Source organism: Leptodactylus fuscus, chromosome 1 (genome assembly GCF_031893055.1).
Source record: "Leptodactylus fuscus isolate aLepFus1 chromosome 1, aLepFus1.hap2, whole genome shotgun sequence".
NCBI classification, from domain to species: domain Eukaryota; kingdom Metazoa; phylum Chordata; class Amphibia; order Anura; family Leptodactylidae; genus Leptodactylus; species Leptodactylus fuscus.
Window position 1 is genome coordinate 1479272 of NC_134265.1, and position 25149 is coordinate 1504420.

General features: G+C 43.6%; 1 protein-coding gene across 1 annotated transcript in view; it reads right to left on the minus strand.

The window, feature by feature from the left end:
- Positions 1-5229: 5229 nt before the first annotated feature.
- Positions 5230-25149, minus strand: part of LOC142190904 (uncharacterized) — a 133969-nt gene continuing 114049 nt past the window's right edge. The window contains exons 2-9 of the mRNA XM_075262325.1: positions 23180-23284; positions 19542-19628; positions 17832-18165; positions 17161-17441; positions 15045-15068; positions 7316-7482; positions 5692-5780; positions 5230-5419 (exon numbers count right to left, since the gene is read on the minus strand). Coding sequence (XP_075118426.1) covers positions 5230-5419; positions 5692-5780; positions 7316-7482; positions 15045-15068; positions 17161-17441; positions 17832-18165; positions 19542-19628; positions 23180-23284 — 1277 coding nt within the window. The remainder of the gene's footprint in view (positions 5420-5691; positions 5781-7315; positions 7483-15044; positions 15069-17160; positions 17442-17831; positions 18166-19541; positions 19629-23179; positions 23285-25149) is intronic.

A 25149-nucleotide genomic window follows, 5' to 3' on the forward strand; every position in this document is an offset into this window, starting at 1 on the left:
GGTTTGCTCCGGTGGCTTAGCCAGGCTTGGTGGTGGTAGGAGTCGCTCCCCTGGATGTGTGCCTGGAAAGCTAGCGCCCTCTTCTGTATGGTGAGCCATAGGGGGAGTCTGCCTAGCTCTGCCCTGCAGGCCATGTTGGTGGTGGTAGGAGTCGGAGTCGCTCCCCTGGATGTGCCTGGAAAGCTCAAGAAAATCCACTGAAGTTTGTGGTTGTGACAAAATGTGACAAAGGTCATGGGGTGTGAGGACTTGTGCAAGAGACGGTATATTCCTGTACATATGTGTGTGTATATATCTGTATATACTGTGAGTACATCTGTGTGTATATACTGTGAGTATACGCGTGCTGTGTCTCGGTATATATCCCCTCTCCTGTATACTGATACACTGCCAGTAGTGACCACGTCTCTATATCCGGATGACTCTGACACGTCTCTGCACACATGACCACGGTTTCCTCAGAGCTCTCACATATGACGCCGCGTCGCTGTTTATCCTTCCGATGACCACAACGTATAAGAGCGACAAGTGAGGAGTCTAAGACTGAGAGTATATGTGCCGTATACAGATCTATAGGGGAGGAGCTTATACTCATACTCCATGCTCATACTCCATGCTCATACTCCATGCTCATACTCCATGCTCATACTCCATGCTCCTACTCCATGCTCCTACTCCATGCTCATACTCTATGCTCCTACTCTATGCTCCTACTCCATGCTCATACTCCATGCTCATACTCTATGTTCATACTCCATGCTCATACTCCATGCTCCTACTCCATGCTCCTACTCTATGCTCCTACTCCATGCTCATACTCCATGCTCATACTCTATGTTCATACTCTATGTTCATACTCCATGCTCATACTCCATACTCATACTCCATACTCATACTCAATGTTCATACTCCATGCTCCTACTCCATACTCCTACTCATGCTCATACTCCATACTCCTACTCATGCTCATACTCCATGCTCATACTCCATACTCATGCTCATACTCCATGCTCATACTCCATGCCCATACTCCATGCCCATACTCCATGCCCATACTCCATGCCCATACTCCATGATCATACTACATACTCCTACTCATGCTCATACTCCATGCTCCTACTCCATGCTCATACTACATACTCCTACTCATGCTCATACTCCATGCTCCTACTCCATGCTCATACTCCATGCTCATACTACATACTCCTACTCATGCTCATACTCCATGCTCCTACTCCATGCTCATACTACATACTCCTACTCATGCTCATACTCCATGCTCCTACTCCATGCTCATACTCCATGCTCATGCTCATACTCCATACTCCTACTCATGCTCATACTCCATGCCCATACTCCATGCTCATACTACATACTCCTACTCATGCTCATACTCATGCTCATACTCCATGCTCCTACTCCATGCCCATACTCCATGCTTATACTCCATGATCATACTCCATGCTCCTACTCCATGCCCATACTCCATGCTCATACTCCATGCTCATACTCATGCTCATACTCATGCTTATACTCCATGATCATACTCCATGCTCATACTCCATGCAGATCCACCAACATCTGCTGAATATTTTGCCCCATTTGTCCTTTGCATATCTTGTTGCTCCATCGCGGGATCTGCAGAACTCCAAGGCTTTCCCTTTCATGTTGATGATATTCTGTGCCAGGTTTGTGGTCAGGACCATGACCGGTGTTACAGGTCCACGTGACCATTTGCTCCCCGTAATCTGTAGGCCCTGAGCACCTTGTATGTTCCCATGATGTTGGGATTTCACCCAATTCTCTCCAATGCTGATCCTTGAAGAATAACCATGAAGGTGCCGACCTCACGGACTGTCCTGTGGCCGGCAATTCCAGGACTTCTTTCAAGAACAATGAGATTGGAGCAGAGAGTTTTGGAGATTGACCTCTGATGACTTGCAGTTGACCTCGCCGTATTGTGCCGGGTCATCAGTCCTTCTCTAGGGTTTCTGTTTCCAAATATCATTGTTGAGAAGAAGTAAAAGTGACCTGAGTCTGCTGGGCCTTCCCCGAGATGAGGACTATAAGTGAGGAGAAGACTCGGAGACTCCAGAGGACACCAGAATAACTGCAGACCATCTTCTACACACTTTCAGTTTCCATACAAGGGTGACTCCGTGTCTTTGGACAATGATGCACCAGAGCTCTCCTCTGTTGGGTTTCTTCAGAAAGCTCAGTCCCTCAAGGTCCAAGGAGATCCTTGGATTGTCTTCTCGGATGTCAATTACAAGGGAACCTTCCAATGTTTCTCTGAGGGCGACCAAAGTGCATTCCCGAGCTGGGCCTAGAAGATCAGCTGAGCTCGGATTGTTAGAGGCGGCCTCTACCAGCCCAAGATATCGCTGTATGACCTCATCACGTATGGCGGCAAAGCCGTGCACCTGGAGAAGGCCACAACGTCACTGAGAGCCTAGAGACTCCACAACATGGCCTCGGCTCAGAAGGATGAGAGTCCTGGATCCTGGACTCTAAAGAATATCACAAAGGTGACAGGATGGTCACTGAGGCCGGAGAAGACTTACCCAACTATCATCCACGTGACTGGGGGGACCAAGAAGATCAGCTGAGCTCGGATGGTTAGAGGCGGCCTCTACCAGCCCAAGATATCGCTGTATGACCACATCACGTATGGTGGCAAAGCCGTGCACCTGGAGAAGGCCGCAACATCACAGTCCCATAGTCTGCACCACTGAGACATTGTATATGTAGCCTGTATTCCGCCCCATAGTCTGCACCACTGACGTGTAGTATGTGCTATACTCCATGTATACCGTGCGCCTTGTCCTGGGGTCGGGTCTGACCATTATATTCGGAGGATTTATTTCCCTGATCTATAAAATACAAGTTTTGCTTCTTTGTGACTTTGTTACTGATGGACGGGCTGATGATAGAGATGAGCGATAGACGGGAGGGGGAGGGGAGTATCAGCGTGTATGACTTGGGGTTTGTCCCGTACAATCTCACTGGATCACTAGTGAATGTCCCGGCCCCCGCACCGATCAGCTGATCCCAGCTCTGTACTCTTTGTAGTACCTTGGCAAGGTTCCGGCAGCTCTGGTACCACCGTGTTGGTGGCTGCTGGGGACAGCTCACTGGTGGAGGTGCCGGGTGTAGGACCCAATTGACCTGGTACCACCGTGTTGGTGGCTGCTGGGGACAGCTCACTGGTGGAGGTGCCGGGTGTAGGACCCAACTGACCTGGTACCACCGTGTTGGTGGCTGCTGGGGACAGCTCACTGGTGGAGGGGCCGCGTGTAGGACCCAACTGACCTGGTACCACCGTGTTGGAGGCTGCTGGGGACAGCTCAATGGTGGAGGTGCCGCGTGTAGGACCCAACTGACCTGGTACCACCGTGTTGGTGGCTGCTGGGGACAGCTCACTGCTGGAGGTGCCGGGTGTAGGACCCAACTGACCTGGTACCACCGTGTTGGTGGCTGCTGGGGACAACTCACTGGTGGAGGTGCCGGGTGTAGGACCCAACTGACCTGGTACCACCGTGTTGGTGGCTGCTGGGGACCGCTCACTGGTGGAGGGGCCGCGTGTAGGACCCAACTGACCTGATACCACCGTGTTGGAGGCTGCTGGGAACAGCTCACTGGTGGAGGTGCCGGGTGTAGGACCCAACTGACCTGGTACCACCGTGTTGGTGGCTGCTGGGGACCGCTCACTGGTGGAGGTGCCGGGTGTAGGACCCAACTGACCTGGTACCACCGTGTTGGTGGCTGCTGGGGACCGCTCACTGGTGGAGGTGCCGGGTGTAGGACCCAACTGACCTGGTACCACCGTGTTGGTGGCTGCTGGGGACCGCTCACTGGTGGAGGTGCCGGGTGTAGGACCCAACTGACCTGGTACCAATAACTTCTCCTAAAGATAGGTGACCAATATCTGTAACTCAGACAAGCCCTCTATGACGTGTGCCCTCTACACCGTCTCCAGACCAAGATGGCGGGGGGTCTGAAGGCTGTATGACATCTTATCTTTGGATCTAGTAGAGATTCATCACGTCCACGACAAGACGTCTCCTTCTGAGGCTCTTCCCCCACCATCCTCCATGTCCATAGTCTCTGATACGCTGCACCTTAGGGGTCTGGGGCCACAGGACGCCCAGTGGGAGAGGATAAAGTGACCACATGGTGTCCGTCCCACCTTCTCCTAACCAGCATCATGCCATCTAATGGTGGGGCCCCATGACGTAACGTCTCCTCCTTGTGATCTGGATTGGTTTCCTTGTAGGGTCAGGTGGTGCAGCAGTTTTTGGGGCAGGATCTGTTCATGAGACATGTCCCGGTGGGGGACAGAGGTGGCGCTCTAACCTCCATGTGAACATTGTATGGTCAAGCCCATACTCATAGTAGAGAGGAGTAAACTGGAGTGAGGCCTCAGGCAGTATGAAGAGCGAAGGCAGGGGGAGAAGGCAGCCATATTGTGGGGGGAGATCAGAGGGATTCTTATATAGGGTTAATGATACCCCCTCCCCTTTTTCCTATAGACAATCCTAGACCTCCACCAATCTTACTATGGAGTCCCTGAGTATAACGGGTGGAGGCCGAGGGGAGATGACGTTAATACTCCCCTCTTGTTACGTCTTTTGGGCCTCCTTGAGGTGTCCAGAGATCTCCTGGTCATGTCCGATCTTCTTCTGTGATGTCATCGCTCCTGGGTCAGTGCCTCAGTGATGACCTGGACAAGCAGAGCCCATGTGACCACTGGTGGCCCAATCCTCAGCGGTGACCTCCAGGCCAATGACATGGCAGATGATGACCGGATATCAGCAGGGGTCTCAGGTATCGGACCCCCAGACCAGGTAGGGTTGTCCCTCTAGTGTTTGTCTATGGCTGACCCCGCACACTGGATAGAAGTGATGGTGGTGTCAAGGAAGTCTCCCCCAAGGCGTTTCACACGTACAGACATCAATGCGCTCACCGCAGGGTTTATAGTCACTGCAGACATTCTTATTCCTTCATTGATTCTCCAAGTCACGTGTCAGAATATTCCTACCTCACACCGCCATTACCGCCATTAGGGTGGAGCCATCTTCAGATTTCAGGATCGATTTTAAAATCCAATTTCTGATCATTTTCCAGCCGATCCCGATTGTGAAATTTGCTCGATTGCCGATCGGGATCCGATCTTTCCTGATCGCTCCACCCTAATAGTTTATTGTATACAGCAGTATATACAGACAGTTACTGCTCCGGGTATCTCGCTCCTATCACCCCGCTCTTCTCCCCCAGGCAGCGCAGGGTCTTGGCCGAGGAGCCGCAGGTCGTGGCGGTCGTCTGGCAGATCCAGGGCAGCAATGTTCTACATGAGGTCGCTGCCAGTCGGGGACTTGCCCTCGCACACATCTGGTCACTCCTTCCATGGAAACCTTCTCTGTGTAAAGAGACAAAGGTTGCGATAAGTGAACCCTGAAGAGGACGCCATGATCCTCCGAGCAGGGTCGCACCAGGAGAGCGGCGGGCTGGTGGCTACGGCTGTGTATTGTACAATACCTGCTATAATATAGTCCGAGGGCCCTAATGTAAGATCTGCAACGGGGCCCCTCTTATCCGGACATATTAATGGCTACACCCCTGTATATACTGTCATGTATAATACCAATATTTGGTCTGCCGCCCCCACACGTGCCTTATGAGGTCACTCACTTCACGGACTGATCGGGCCACATCCAGGAACCCTTCTCGCTCTTGTGTAATCCGATCCAGTAACCGCCAGCCAACTTCTTAATCAAGTCCTGAAAACAACAATGTGAGACCTGGTTAAAGGGGGTCTCGGGCTGTAGAGAGGGCATATATACAGCACAGTATACAGCACAGTACACAGCACAGTATACAGCACAGTACACAGCACAGTATACAGTGCTCCCATCCATGTGACATCATCATCTTTATATAAACAGAGCATTGGAGGAGATGACGGCCCAGTACAGGAAGAAGGTATCATAGACACACCCGTCACTATAAGGGGGCGCTAGAGAGCAATATATATATATATATATATATATATATATATATATATATATATATATATATATATATTACTAACCACTGAGCCACCGTGCTAACCGCTGAGTCACTGTGCTAACCACTGAGCCACCATGCTAACCACTGAGTCACCGTGATAACCACTGAGCCACCGTGCTAACCAATGAGTCACCGTGCTAACCACTGAGCCACCGTGCTAACCACTGAGTCACTGTGCTAACCATTGAGCCAATGTGCTAACCACTGAGTCACTGTGCTAACCATTGAGCCAATGTGCTAACCATTGATCCACTGTGCTAACAACTGAGTCACTGTGCTGACCACTGAGTCACTGTGCTAACCACAGAGCCACTTTGCTAACCACTGAGTCACACTGAGTCACTGTGATGATCAACAAGCTACTGTGCTGACTACTGAGTCATTGTGATGACCACTGAGTCACTGTACTATCCACTAAGTCACTGAATCACTGTGCTGACCATTGAGCCACTAACAGCGCTAACCACTGAGCCACTATGCTGAACATTGAGTCACTGTGCTGACTACTGAGTCACTGAACCACAGTGCTTACCACTGAGTCCCTGAGCTGACCACTGAGTCACTGAGATGACCACTGAGTCACTAAATCACTGTGCTGACCACTGAGTCACTGTGCTGACCACGGAGTCACAAAGCCACTGTGCTGACCACTGAGTCACTGTGCTGACTACTGAGTCATTGAACCACTGAGCTGACCACTGAGCCACTGTACTGACCCCCTGAGTCACTGTGCTTACCACTAAGTCACTAAGCCACTGTTCTGACCACTGAGCCACTGTGCTGACCACTGAGTCACTGAGCCACTGTGCTGACCACTGAGTCACTGAGCCACTGTGCTGACCACTGAGTCACTGAGCCACTGTGCTGACCACTGAGTCACTGAGCTGACCACTGAGTCACTAAACCACTGTGCTGACCACTGAGTCACTGGGACACTGTGCTGAAAACTGAGTCACTGAGCCACTGTGCTAACCACTGAGTCACTGAGCTGACCACTGAGTCACTAAACCACTGTGCTAACCACTGAGTCACTGTGCTGACCACTGAGCCACTGTGCTGACTATTGAGCCACCAACCGCGCTAACCACTGAACCATTTTGCACTGGATCCCAAAGATGTGATGTCCAGTGCTAGAGCTCAGCTGGTGGAGATGCCTCTGCTGTCAGGGAGGATGATGGGAGTCTTCTCCCAGCATGCACCTGCTGCTTCTTTCCTCCACTGTAACGAGGGCTTCCATGTTTCTTACCATCAGGCTGGAGTCCTCATCGTCCACTTTGGCCAGTTGGGCCGACCTCTGCTCGCAGTCATACTCAGCATAGACCCTTGGTTTCCTCTCATTGGAGAAGTAGTAACACATGTCGTCAATCTGTTGCCACCCCGGGGGGCAGAAGTCAAAGAAGTCTGGGGTACTTCCTGGAAACATAAGGAGGAGGAGTGTGAGGAACCAAATCCAGGACCTGAGAGGTTCTGTCCATACCAAGGACACATTGGTGATAAAGTCCAATGGTCCAATCACAGGAGAGCCATTGGCGTTACTGAAGTCACTATCGGAAGGCCGGCCGTAGCCCTCGGACTCTCTGCCGCCACCTTCTGACCACAGCCCCCGGGATCTTTGGACCTACACTGCTACCCGAAACATCTGCTGGTAAGAGGTCTCCATGTCTGGTTTGCCATGAATTGTGGTGCGCCGTGTGTTTGGCGTTTCCTGACCCCTACCTCTCTGCCCGGCAGTGTCGCCACGTCCGTGCCCACCATCTGCTGCTCTGGTGACCACCACTATAGGGTAGCGGGGCCACCACTCATAATAGCAGCGGTGGTCCTGCTGTCATGTGACCTGATGATGTCACTGTACAGGGATTGTATAAAAAATGAATGGCAGTGGGTAAAAAATCCATCATGGCGGCAGCGGCGGCGGCTCTCGTGATTGGCCCACAGGAGCGCCAGGACTCTCGCAGGCCGCAGATTGTAGACACTAGGTTCATAGGGTGCAATTCATGCCAAGCTTGTTCGACCGGAAAAAAATTAGGGACCCAAACTGGACAAACCCAAAATGAAAGCGAGGAGTGCGGCAACCTCTATATACCACTGTTACGGATATGGCAGCGACAGCGACGTGCCGCCATCTCCGGAGAGTCTTATACACGATCAACTGACAAATCCATGATAAGGTGCAAGATCTGCAAACACAAAAGTGTCCATGGTCATGGCGGCCCACGTGTAGGAGGAGTCTCTGCAAGGACCGCCCACCTGACATAAGAGAAATATCAGTGCTGCAACTAACTGACGGCATTATAGCGGTATATAACACCACATATATATATAAGGAGGAGAAAGGTACACGAGGAGTCACTATACACGTCTGACCATCTGTTACTCCATACACATATATAGGACATCACTACTGCCATATATATATAGTCCTAGGAGCCCTGACAGTGTCATACACTATGTATTATAGATATATATAGTCCTAGGAGCCCTGACAGTGTCATACACTATGTATTATAGATATATACAGTCCTAGGAGCCCTGACAGTGTCATACACTATGTATTATAGATATATATATAGTCCTAGGAGCCCTGACAGTGTCATACACTATGTATTATAGATATATATAGTCCTAGGAGCCCTGACAGTGTCATACACTATGTATTATAGATAGATATAGTCCTAGGAGCCCTCACAGTGTCATACACTATGTATTATAGATATATATAGTCCTAGGAGTCCTGACAGTGTCATACACTATGTATTATAGATATATACAGTCCTAGGAGCCCTGACAGTGTCATACACTATGTATTATAGATATATATAGTCCTAGGAGCCCTGACAGTGTCATACACTATGTATTATAGATATATACAGTCCTAGGAGCCCTGACAGTGTCATACACTATGTATTATAGATATATATAGTCCTAGGAGCCCTGACAGTGTCATACACTATGTATTATAGATATATACAGTCCTAGGAGCCCTGACAGTGTCATACACTATGTATTATAGATATATACAGTCCTAGGAGCCCTGACAGTGTCATACACTATGTATTATAGATATATACAGTCCTAGGAGCCCTGACAGTGTCATACACTATGTATTATAGATATATATAGTCCTAGGAGCCCTGACAGTGTCATACACTATGTATTATAGATATATACAGTCCTAGGAGCCCTGACAGTGTCATACACTATGTATTATAGATATATACAGTCCTAGGAGCCCTGACAGTGTCATACACTATGTATTATAGATATATACAGTCCTAGGAGTCCTGACGGTGTCATACACTATGTATTATAGATATATATAGTCCTAGGAGTCCTGACGGTGTCATACACTATGTATTATAGATATATACAGTCCTAGGAGCCCTGACGGTGTCATAAACTATGTATTATAGATATATATAGTCCTAGGATTCCTGACAGTGTCATACACTATGTATTATAGATATATATAGTCGTAGGAGTCCTGACAGTGTCATACACTATGTATTATAGATATATATAGTCCTAGGAGCCCTGACAGTGTCATACACTATGTATTATAGATATATATAGTCCTAGGAGCCCTGACAGTGTCATACACTATGTATTATAGATATATATAGTCCTAGGAGCCCTGACAGTGTCATTCACTATGTATTATAGATATATATAGCCCTAGGAGCCCTGACAGCGTCATACACTATGTATTATAGATATATATAGTCCTAGGAGTCCTGACAGTGTCATACACTATGTATTATAGATATATATAGTCCTAGGAGTCCTGACAGCATCATACACTATGTATTATAGATATATATAGTCCTAGGAGTCCTGACAGTGTCATACACTATGTATTATAGATATATACAGTCCTAGGAGCCCTGACAGTGTCATAAACTATGTATTATAGATATATATAGTCCTAGGATTCCTGACAGTGTCATACACTATGTATTATAGATATATATAGTCCTAGGAGCCCTGACAGCATCATACACTATGTATTATAGATATAGATAGTCCTAGGAGTCCTGACAGTGTCATACACTATGTATTATAGATATATAGATAGTCCTAGGAGTCCTGACAGTGTCATACATTATGTATTATAGATATATATATATATATATATATATAGTCCTAGGAGTCCTGACAGTGTCATACACTATGTATTATAGATATATATATAGTCCTAGGAGCCCTGACAGTGTCATACACTATGTATTATAGATATATATAGCCCTAGGAGCCCTGACAGCGTCATACACTATGTATTATAGATATATATATAGTCCTAGGAGCCCTGACAGTGTCATACACTATGTATTATAGATATATATATAGTCCTAGGAGCCCTGACAGTGTCATACACTATGTATTATAGATATATATAGTCCTAGGAGCCCTGACAGTGTCATACACTATGTATTATAGATATATATAGCCCTAGGAGCCCTGACAGCGTCATACACTATGTATTATAGATATATATAGTCCTAGGAGCCCTGACAGTGTCATACACTATGTATTATAGATATTTATAGTCCTAGGAGCCCTGACAGTGTCATACACTATGTATTATAGATATATATAGCCCTAGGAGCCCTGACAGCGTCATACACTATGTATTATAGATATTTATAGTCCTAGGAGTCCTGACAGTGTCATACACTATGTATTATATATATATATATATAGTCCTAGGAGCCCTGACAGTGTCATACACTATGTATTATAGATATATATAGTCCTAGGAGTCCTGACAGTGTCATACACTATGTATTATAGATATATATAGTCCTAGGAGTCCTGACAGAGTCATACACTATGTATTATAGATATATATATATAGTCCTAGGAGCCCTGACAGTGTCATACACTATGTATTATAGATATTTATAGTCCTAGGAGTCCTGACAGTGTCATACACTATGTATTATAGATATAGATAGTCCTAGGAGTCCTGACAGTGTCATACACTATGTATTATAGATATATAGATAGTCCTAGGAGTCCTGACAGTGTCATACACTATGTATTATAGATATATATATATATAGTCCTAGGAGTCCTGACAGTGTCATACACTATGTATTATAGATATATATAGTCCTAGGAGTCCTGACAGTGTCATACACTATGTATTATAGATATATATATAGTCCTAGGAGCCCTGACAGTGTCATACACTATGTATTATAGATATATATAGTCCTAGGAGCCCTGACAGTGTCATACACTATGTATTATAGATATATATAGCCCTAGGAGCCCTGACAGCGTCATACACTATGTATTATAGATATATATATAGTCCTAGGAGCCCTGACAGTGTCATACACTATGTATTATAGATATATATATATATATATATATATATATATATATATATATATATATATAGTCCTAGGAGTCCTGACAGTGTCATACACTATGTATTATAGATATATATATAGTCCTAGGAGCCCTGACAGTGTCATACACTATGTATTATAGATATATATAGTCCTAGGAGCCCTGACAGTGTCATACACTATGTATTATAGATATATATAGTCCTAGGAGCCCTGACAGTGTCATACATTATGTATTATGGATATATATATATATATAGTCCTAGGAGTCCTGACAGTGTCATACACTATGTATTATAGATATATATAGTCCTAGGAGCCCTGACAGTGTCATACATTATGTATTATGGATATATATATATATATATATATAGTCCTAGGAGTCCTGACAGTGTCATACACTATGTATTATAGATATATATATAGTCCTAGGAGCCCTGACAGTGTCATACACTATGTATTATAGATATATATAGTCCTAGGAGTACTGACAGTGTCATACACTATGTATTATAGATATATATAGTCCTAGGAGTCCTGACAGTGTCATACACTATGTATTATAGATATATATATAGTCCTAGGAGTCCTGACAGTGTCATACACTATGTATTATAGATATATATATAGTCCTAGGAGCCCTGACAGTGTCACACACTATGTATTATAGATATATATATAGTCCTAGGAGCCCTGACAGTGTCATACACTATGTATTATAGATATATATATATAGTCCTAGGAGCCCTGACAGTGTCATACACTATGTATTATAGATATAAATAAATATATATATATATATATATATATATATATATATATATATATATATATATATATATATAGTCCTAGGAGTCCTGACAGTGTCATACACTATGTATTATAGATATATATATAGTCCTAGGAGCCCTGACAGTGTCATACACTATGTATTATAGATATATATAGTCCTAGGAGCCCTGACAGTGTCATACACTATGTATTATAGATATATATAGTCCTAGGAGCCCTGACAGTGTCATACACTATGTATTATAGATATATATAGTCCTAGGAGCCCTGACAGTGTCATACACTATGTATTATAGATATATATAGTCCTAGGAGCCCTGACAGTGTCATACACTATGTATTATAGATATATATAGTCCTAGGAGCCCTGACAGTGTCATACACTATGTATTATAGATATATATAGTCCTAGGAGTCCTGACAGTGTCATACACTATGTATTATAGATATATACTGTGTAGTCCTAGGAGCCCTGACAGTGTCATACACTATGTATTATAGATATATACTGTGTAGTCCTAGGAGCCCTCACATCTGTGGTACATGTACTGCTATATACCATATCCTGTATATACCTCCATGTCCTGCTATATCTCCTCTTGTATCCAGGCTGGAGTCGCCGTCCGGTGCCCCCAATAATCTTCTGTAATATTTTTGTCCATAGTTCTCAGATTGAGGAGGTTCCGGAGCTTTCTCTCGTTGCTTAGTTTGCCCCTACTCTGGCACAATCTATTGTCCTCTTTGGGTTTTGCACTTACCAAATATTTTGGTTGTTATATTTACAGTGAGTTCCTTGTGTCTATAGCGCCTTCATATTCCGCAGCGCTGTACAGAGATATTTTCCACAATGTCCCATATAGGACTCACCATCAACTTTCCCTTTCAGTATTTGGAGTGAGGGAGGAAATCAAGAAAAAAAACTCTAAATCTGCAGGTAATACAGTATATACCTATATACCTACATACCTGCATACAGTATATACCTGCATACAGTATATACTTATATACCTGCATACAGTATATACCTATATACCTACATACCTTCATACAGTATATACCTATATACCTGCATACAGTATATACCTATATACCTACATACCTACATACAGTATATACCTATATACCTACATACCTGCATACAGTATATACCTATATACCTACATACAGTATATACCTACATACCTGCATACAGTATATACCTATATACCTACATACCTACATACAGTATATACCTATATACCTACATACCTTCATACAGTATATACCTATATACCTGCATACAGTATATACCTATATACCTACATACCTACATACAGTATATACCTATATACCTACATACCTGCATACAGTATATACCTATATACCTACATACCTGCATACAGTATATACCTATATACCTACATACCTGCATACAGTATATACCTATATACCTACATACAGTATATACCTACATACCTGCATACAGTATATACCTATATACCTACATACAGTATATACCTACATACCTGCATACAGTATATACCTATATACCTACATACCTGCATACAGTATATACCTACATACCTGCATACAGTATATACCTATATACCTACATACCTGCATACAGTATATACCTATATACCTACATACCTGCATACAGTATATACCTACATACCTGCATACAGTATATACCTATATACCTGCATACAGTATATACCTACATACCTGCATACAGTATATACCTATATACCTACATACCTGCATACAGTATATACCTATATACCTACATACCTTCATACAGTATATACCTACATACCTGCATACAGTATATACCTATATACCTACATACCTGCATACAGTATATACCTACATACCTACATACAGTATATACCTACATACCTGCATACAGTATATACCTATATACCTACATACAGTATATACCTATATACCTACATACCTGCATACAGTATATACCTATATACCTACATACCTGCATACAGTATATACCTACATACCTGCATACAGTATATACCTATATACCTGCATACAGTATATACCTACATACCTGCATACAGTATATACCTATATACCTACATACCTGCATACAGTATATACCTATATACCTACATACCTGCATACAGTATATACCTACATACCTACATACAGTATATACCTACATACCTGCATACAGTATACAGCTATCATTGTATTATAAAAATGAGTTTCTGTCCGTTTGTTCTCTATGTGCGACCAAACGACTGGACCGATCTTCACCAAATTTGGCACACAGATACTTCAGGTATCCGGGAAGGTTTAAGACAAGACTCCAACTCACTCGGACGTACCGTTGCTGAGATACAGCATTCCAAACACAGTGTCCCCCCCCCCTCCATTACCAAATACAAAGCTGCAAGTCTTTCACTCATATTCCCACTGCCATACACACGGTCACTCCACATGCACAATACAACACTGATATACACTGAGATACACGCATCAGAGGATTAGATACACAGATCAGCACACAGTATCACACACCAGAGGATTAGATACACAGGTCAGCACACAGTATCACATGTCAGAGGATTAGATACACAGGTCAGCACACAGTATCACACGCCGGAGGATTAGATACACAGGTCAGCACACAGTATCACACTCCGGAGGATTAGATAAACAGGTCAGCACACAGTATCACATGTCAGAGGATTAGATACACAGGTTAGCACACAGTATCACACACCGGAGGATTAGATACGTGCCTCAGTAACGGCAGCTCTAGTAGTGACCGGAGTAGAGCACAGAATGTAACCGCAGACTCTCATGTCACATATAAAAGAGAAAACTCACCGTCAGTATCCAAGACATCAGAACCTGAGAGAGAGGAGACAATACCATGAGAGGAAGGCGACAGCCTGGGGGCGCTATGAATACCAGCCTGTGATCTGTGCACCCCACATCTCACATACACACTATACCGACATAATACACCCCCATACACACACTATACACCCCCATACTCACACTATACATTACCATACACACACTAGACACCCCCATACACACACTATACACCGCCATACACACACTATACACCGCCATATACACTAAACGCCCCCATACACACACTATACACCCCCATACTCACACTATACATTACCATACACACACTAGACACCCCCATACACACACTATACACCGCCATACACACACTATACACCGCCATATACACTAAACGCCCCCATACACACACTATACACCCCCATATTCACACTATACACCCCCATACACACACTATACATTCCCATACACACACTATGCACCCCCATACACACACTATGCACCCCCATACACACACTATACACCTCCATAGACACACTATACACCCCCATACACACACTATACGCCCCCATACACACACTATACGCCCCCATACACACACTATACGCCCCATACACACACTACACACCCCCATACACACACTATACGCCCCATACACACACTACACACCCCCATACACACACTATACGCCCCATACACACACTACACACCCCCATACACACACTATACACCCCCATACACACACTATACATTCCCATACACACACTATACACCGCCATATACACTAAACGACCCCATACACACACTATACATTCCCATACACACACTATGCACCCCCATACACACACACTATGCACCCCCATACACACACTATGCACCCCCATACACACACTATGCACCCCCATACACACACTATACACCCCCATACTCACACTATACACCCCCATACACACCCCTATACTCACACTATTCACCCCCATACACACTATGCACCCCCATACACACACTATGCACCCCCATACACACACTATACACCTCCATAGACACACTATACACCCCCATACACACACTATACGCCCCCATACACACACTATGCACCCCCCTAGACACACTATACACCCCCATACACACACTATACGCCCCCATACACACACTATACGCCCCCATACACACACTACACACCCCCATACACACACTATACACCCCCATACACACACTATACATTCCCATACACACACTATACACCGCCATATACACTAAACGCCCCCATACACACACTATACATTCCCATACACACACTATGCACCCCCATACACACACTATACACCTCCATACACACAAAGTACGCCCCCATACACACTATACACCCCCATACACACACTATGCACCCCCATACACACACTATATAACCCCATACACACACTATACACCCCCATACACACACTATACACCCCCATACACACACTATACACCCCTATACTCACACTATACACCCCTATACTCACACTATACACCCCCATACACACTATTCACCCCCATACACACTATTCACCCCCATACACACACTATGCACCCCCATACACACACAGTACGCCCCCATACACACACTATGCACCCCCATACACACACTATACACCCCCATACACACACTCTGCGCCCCCATACACACACTATGCGCCCCCATACACACACTATGCGCCCCCATACACACACTATACACCCCCATACACACACTATACACCCCTATACTCACACTATACACCCCCATACACACTATTCACCCCCATACACACACTATGCACCCCCATACACACACAGTACGCCCCCATACACACACTATGCACCCCCATACACACACTATACACCCCCATACACACACTATACACCCCTATACTCACACTATACACCCCCATACACACTATTCACCCCCATACACACACTATACACCCCCATACACACAGTACGCCCCCATACACACACAGTACGCCCCCATACACACACTATGCACCCCCATACACACACTATACACCCCCATACACACACTCTGCGCCCCAATACACACACTATGCGCCCCCATACACACACTATACATCCCCTTAGACATCTTCCCAGCCCTCCTACTTACAGGCCATGTTGGTGAAGCATTTCCCAGCATCCCTCAGTCTCTGCTCCAGGTTGCTCCACATCTTCTTCTCTTGCTCAGAATATTTTGTTTTTTCGTCCAGTTTATTCTGCATATCCTGGAGGTTACTTCTTACTTTGGAGAGTTCTCGATCCTTCTGTAACAGAGACGTCTCTTTCGCTCGCAGTTTTTCCAGGGTAGTTTGGAGGGAGCTTCTTGTTTCAGTCAGTGACCGATCTGCCGTCATCTTCTGTGAACTGATCGATCGGAGTTCATCTTCACAACTAGAGGAAAACGGAGGAGTGATCTCTATAGTGTAGAGTTGTGGGCATGCTCTGTACAGACATTACTGTATGGTGAGGGGAGGAGGTGAGATGTCCCCACGTCTAAGTGACCTCTATAGGGTAGAGTTGTGGGCATACTCTCCAATATGCAATGATATTACTGTCACTATTACTGTACAATGCCTCTTTAGAGTCAGTATTACTCAGCCAGTGTAGGGCAGTATTACTCAGCCGGTGTAGGGCGGTATTACTCAGCCGGTGTAGGGCGGTATTACTCAGCCGGTGTATGGCGATATTACTCAGCCGGTGTATGGCGGTATTACTCATCCGGTGTATGGCGGTATTACTCATCCGGTATATGGCGGTATTACTCATCCGGTGGTCACTTACCTTCTCAGCTCCTCCTGCTTTCCTCTCAGTTGGGTCTCGGTGCTCTGGAGGACATCCTGGAGTCTTCTCAGAGCGGCCGCTGTGTCCTCCTTCTCCCTGGTGGTCCTCTGCAGCTCCTGGGTGGTGGTCCTCCACTTCTCCTGCACCTCCTGCAGCTCGGCGCTGGTCTTATCCAGAGCCTGCTTGGTCTCTCTTTGGGCCTCCTTAAGACTCTGCATTATGGCGTCTTTCCTCAGGTTATTCTGGATGAAACTGGAGCCGAGGTCGTCGTGTTCTCCCTGAAGATCTTGTAATTCAGCCATTGTGTTGTGGTGGCGCTCTGACACCTGAGACACTGACACGTAATACGGGGTGAGGAGGGGTCTGACATGTTATACGGGGTGAGGAGGGGTCTGACACCTGAGACACTGACACGTAATACGGGGTAAGGAGGGGTCTGACATGTTATACGGGGTGAGGAGGGGTCTGACACCTGAGACACTGACACGTAATACGGGGTGAGGAGGGGTCTGACACCTGAGACACTGACACGTAATACGGGGTGAGGAGGGGTCTGACATGTTATACGGGGTGAGGAGGGGTCTGACACCTGAGACACTGACACGTAATACGGGGTAAGGAGGGGTCTGACGTGTTATACGGGGTGAGGAGGGGTCTGACGTGTTATACGGGGTGAGGAGGGGTCTGACACCTAAAACACTGACACGTAATACGGGGTGAGGAGGGGTCTGACACCTAAAACACTGACACGTAATACGGGGTGAGGAGGGGTCTGACACCTGAGACACTGACACGTAATACGGGGTGAGGAGGGGTCTGACACCTGAGACACTGACACGTAATACGGGGTGAGGAGGGGTCTGACGTGTTATACGGGGGGAGGAGGGGTCTGACGTGTTATACGGGGTGAGGAGGGGTCTGACGTGTTATACGGGGTGAGGAGGGGTCTGACGTGTTATATGGGGTGAGGAGGGGTCTGACGTGTTATATGGGGTGAGGAGGGGTCTGACGTGTTATACGGGGTGAGGAGGGGTCTGACGTGTTATACGGGGTGAGGAGGGGTCTGACGTGTTGTACGGGGTGAGGAGGGGTCTGACGTGTTGTACGGGGTGAGGAGGGGTCTGACACCTGAGACACTGACACGTAATACAGGGTGAGGAGGGGTCTGACGTGTTATATGGGGTGAGGAGGGGTCTGACGTGTTATATGGGGTGAGGAGGGGTCTGACGTGTTATACGGGGTGAGGAGGGGTCTGACGTGTTATACGGGGTGAGGAGGGGTCTGACGTGTTATACGGGGTGAGGAGGGGTCTGACGTGTTATACGGGGTGAGGAGGGGTCTGACGTGTTATACGGGGCGAGGAGGGGTCTGACGTGTTATATGGGGTGAGGAGGGGTCTGACGTGTTATACGGGGTGAGGAGGGGTCTGACGTGTTATACGGGGTGAGGAGGGGTCTGACGTGTTATACGGGGTGAGGAGGGGTCTGACGTGTTATACGGGGTGAGGAGGGGTCTGACGTGTTATACGGGGTGAGGAGGGGTCTGACGTGTTATACGGGGTGAGGAGAGGTCTGACGTGTTATACGGGGTGAGGAGGGGTCTGACGTGTTATACGGGGTGAGGAGGGGTCTGACGTGTTATACGGGGTGAGGAGGGGTCTGACGTGTTGTACGGGGTGAGGAGGGGCCTGGACAGGTTTCTTTTACTCACAACGTATAGAAAGTGCAATAAGAACAACCATCAGTGCGGAGGAGAGAACGATGAGAGTGATAGTGACGTAACGAGAAGCCGGGAGACCTGGGGAGAGAACATTATATGGACAGTATACATTATATACAGAGTACAGCGCAGTGCACATATAGATTATAGCACCGTATACATTATATACAGATTACAGCGCAGTGCACATATAGATTATAGCACCGTATACATTATATACAGAGTACAGCGCAGTGCACATATAGATTATAGCACCGTATACATTATATACAGATTACAGCGCAGTGCACATATAGATTATAGCACCGTATACATTATATACAGATTACAGCGCAGTGCACATATAGATTATAGCACCATATACATTATATACAGATTACAGCGCAGTGCACATATAGATTATAGCACCGTATACATTATATACAGAGTACAGCGCAGTGCACATATAGATTATAGCACCGTATACATTATATACAGATTACAGCGCAGTGCACATATAGATTATAGCACCGTATACATTATATACAGATTACAGCGCAGTGCACATATAGATTATAGCACCGTATACATTATATACAGATTACAGCGCAGTGCACATATAGATTATAGCACCGTATACATTATATACAGATTACAGCGCAGTGCACATATAGATTATAGCACCGTATACATTATATACAGATTACAGCGCAGTGCACATATAGATTATAGCACCGTATACATTATATACAGATTACAGCGCAGTGCACATATAGATTATAGCACCGTATACATTATATACAGAGTACAGCGCAGTGCACATATAGATTATAGCACCGTATACATTATATACAGATTACAGCGCAGTGCACATATAGATTATAGCACCGTATACATTATATACAGATTACAGCGCAGTGCACATATAGATTATAGCACCGTATACATTATATACAGATTACAGCGCAGTGCACATATAGATTATAGCACCGTATACATTATATACAGATTACAGCGCAGTGCACATATAGATTATAGCACCGTATACATTATATACAGATTACAGCGCAGTGCACATATAGATTATAGCACCGTATACATTATATACAGATTACAGCGCAGTGCACATATAGATTATAGCACCGTATACATTATATACAGATTACAGCGCAGTGCACATATAGATTATAGCACCGTATACATTATATACAGATTACAGCGCAGTGCACATATAGATTATAGCACCGTATACATTATATACAGATTACAGCGCAGTGCACATATAGATTATAGCACCGTATACATTATATACAGATTACAGCGCAGTGCACATATAGATTATAGCACCGTATACATTATATACAGATTACAGCGCAGTGCACATATAGATTATAGCACAGCATACATTATATACAGATTACAGCGCAGTGCACATATAGATTATAGCACCGTATACATTATATACAGATTACAGCGCAGTGCACATATAGATTATAGCACCGTATACATTATATACAGATTACAGCGCAGTGCACATATAGATTATAGCACCGTATACATTATATACAGATTACAGCGCAGTGCACATATAGATTATAGCACCGTATACATTATATACAGATTACAGCGCAGTGCACATATAGATTATAGCACCGTATACATTATATACAGATTACAGCGCAGTGCACATATAGATTATAGCACCGTATACATTATATACAGATTACAGCGCAGTGCACATATAGATTATAGCACCGTATACATTATATACAGATTACAGCGCAGTGCACATATAGATTATAGCACCGTATACATTATATACAGATTACAGCGCAGTGCACATATAGATTATAGCACAGCATACATTATATACAGATTACAGCGCAGTGCACATATAGATTATAGCACCGTATACATTATATACAGATTACAGCGCAGTGCACATATAGATTATAGCACCGTATACATTATATACAGATTACAGCGCAGTGCACATATAGATTATAGCACCGTATACATTATATACAGATTACAGCGCAGTGCACATATAGATTATAGCACCGTATACATTATATACAGATTACAGCGCAGTGCACATATAGATTATAGCACCGTATACATTATATACAGATTACAGCGCAGTGCACATATAGATTATAGCACCGTATACATTATATACAGATTACAGCGCAGTGCACATATAGATTATAGCACCGTATACATTATATACAGATTACAGCGCAGTGCACATATAGATTATAGCACCGCATACATTATATACAGATTACAGCGCAGTGCACATATAGATTATAGTACCGCATACATTATATACAGATTACAGCGCAGTGCACATATAGATTACTAGCTGGTACCCGCGACTTAGTCTGCGGTGATTGTAGCAGTGGGTATATACAGGCGCGGGTAAGGTTTTCGTACTGTGTATAAGGGATGGGATATAAAATGTAACTTTGTATCTTGTTGTTGCTGTAATTCAGAGAATACGTGAGACTTTTGTGTTGGATGTAATTTGTATTTTAGCTGGTATATATACGGTGTTGGTATAATCTGTACATAGTGACTTTGGGACAGAGGGATTACCAGTGAATAGACCTCGATATACGACATTGTAGGATTTGGTATTTTCTGCCAGTAGTGTGTTGCCATATTCTGACAGCAGTCAGTTTGTTATTTGTCTGTGTCGGGGGATGTGTTTTTTTGCGGGGCCGGGTGTAGTTTGTAGTTGTTGCATTTTTGGGAAATGCTATTGGTTTGATCACTTTTGATTGATATTTGTATGATAATGAAAATAGTGAAAAAACAGCAGTTTTGGACTTTTCCGTATGTTTGCGGCTACGGCGTTAAGCGTCCAGGCAAAATATTTGTCTAGCTTTGTAGAGCGGAGCGATTTCGGACGCGGGGATACCTAACATGTATGTGTTTCACAGTATTTAACTACTTTTATATGTGTTCTAGGGAAAGGGGGGGGATTTGAATTTGTAATACTTTTTTTTTTTTTTTTTTTTGTTTTTGCATTTATTAGACCGCCTAGGGGTGTTGACATGGGTGGGCGGTGTCGCGGATTGTCAGAGTGGTGGGGGTCGGCAAACATGGCTGCTCCGGAGCGTTAAAGAGCGCCTCCTGGAGTATCAGTAAGGTGAGGGGCAAAGTGGTAAAGTCTATGTATATGTGATTGTGTGGGGTTAGGGGCGAGGCTGTAGGGGGTAATAGGAATTTTGTGGCTTGCTATGGTCTAAAGTGTGTGAGATTGCAGAGATGGTGGTGTGAGTTTGGGGTTTGTGGGGTCCTGGCACAAACGTATGTGCGCTATTGTGACGAAAAGTAGCCTATTGCGCAATCGAGTGTAGTAACTATATTTGTGGAAACTTTCAGCCAATCGGTGGAGCGGGTTTTCAGTGATTGAGGAACAAACATCCGAACATCCAAACATCCAAACACACAAACCCACAAACTCACAAACTTGCAGCATATACATTATATACAGATTACAGTGCAGTACATATATAGATTATAGTACCGTATACATTATATACAGATTAGAGCACAATACATATATAGATTATAGTACCGTATACATTATATACAGATTACAGTAGTACACTGTTATTACATACGTTATGGGGACATCTTACCTATAGGACATGTTCTCTGGTCCTGGATCTGATCTTCCTTTTGGGGGTTGGTCACATTTTCATATGTAATGTCGCCATCTTCATTGGCCGACTCCTGGGTGACCTCTGTGAATATCAGACACAATATAATAACCTAATGGTCTGCGAGGACGAGAGATGAGCGAGTAGATCTTCAATACAATACTACACTATTCTGTACAATACTACACTATTCTATATAATACTACACTATTCAGTACATAACTACACTATTCTATACAACACTACACTATTCAGTACAATACTACACTATTCAGTACAATACTACACTATTCTGTACAATACTACACTATTCTATATAATACTACACTATTCAGTACAATATTACACTATCCTATACAATACTACACTATTCTATACAACACTACACTATTCAGTACAATACTACACTATTCTGTACAATACTACACTATTCTATATAATACTACACTATTCAGTACAATACTACACTATTCAGTACAATATTACACTATCCTATACAATACTACACTATTCAGTACAATACTACACTATTCAGTACAATACTACACTATTCAGTACAATACTACACTATTCTATACAATACTACACTATTCAGTACAATACTACACTATTCTATACAATACTACACTATTCATTACAATACTACACTATTCTATACAATACTACACTATTCTATACAATACTACACTATCCTGTACAATACTACACTATCCTACACAATACTACACTATTCAGTACAATACTACACTATTCTATACAATACTACACTATTCTATACAATACTACACTATTCTATACAATACTACACTATTCTATACAATACTACACTATCCTATACAATACTACACTATTCAGTACAATACTACACTATTCTATACAATACTACACTATTCTATACAATACTACACTATTCTATACAATACTACACTATTCTATACAATACTACACTATTCTATACAATACTACACTATCCTGTACAATACTACACTATCCTATACAATACTACACTATTCTATACAATACTACACTATTCAGTACAATACTACACTATTCAGTACAATACTACACTATCCTATACAATACTACACTATTCTATACAATACTACACTATCCTATACAATACTACACTATTCTATACAATACTACACTATTCAGTACAATACTACACTATTCAGTACAATACTACACTATTCAGTACAATACTACACTATTCTATACAATACTACACTATTCAGTACAATACTACACTATTCTATACAATACTACACTATTCTATACAATACTACACTATTCTATATAATACTACACTATTCTGTACAATACTACACTATTCTATACAATACTACACTATTCTATACAATACTACACTATTCTATACAATACTACACTATATATACAATACACTATTCTATACAATACTACACTATTAGTAAATACTACAAATACTACATACTATACAATACTATACTATAACTAACTAACTAAACTATCTATACAATACTACACTATTCTACGTACAATACTACACTATCTACTATAATACTACACTATTCTATACAATACACACTATTCTACACAATACTACACTATCTATACAATACTACACTATCTATACAATACTACACTATCTATACAATACTACACTATTCTATACAATACTACACTATTCTATACAATACTACACTATTCTGTACAATACTACACTATTCAGTACAATACTACACTATTCAATACAATACTACACTATTCAGTACAATACTACACTATTCTATATAATACTACACTATTCTGTACAATACTACACTATTCTATACAATACTACACTATTCTATATAATACTACACTATTCTGTACAATACTACACTATTCTATACAATACTACACTATTCAGTACAATACTACACTATTCTGTACAATACTACACTATTCTATACAATACTACACTAGTC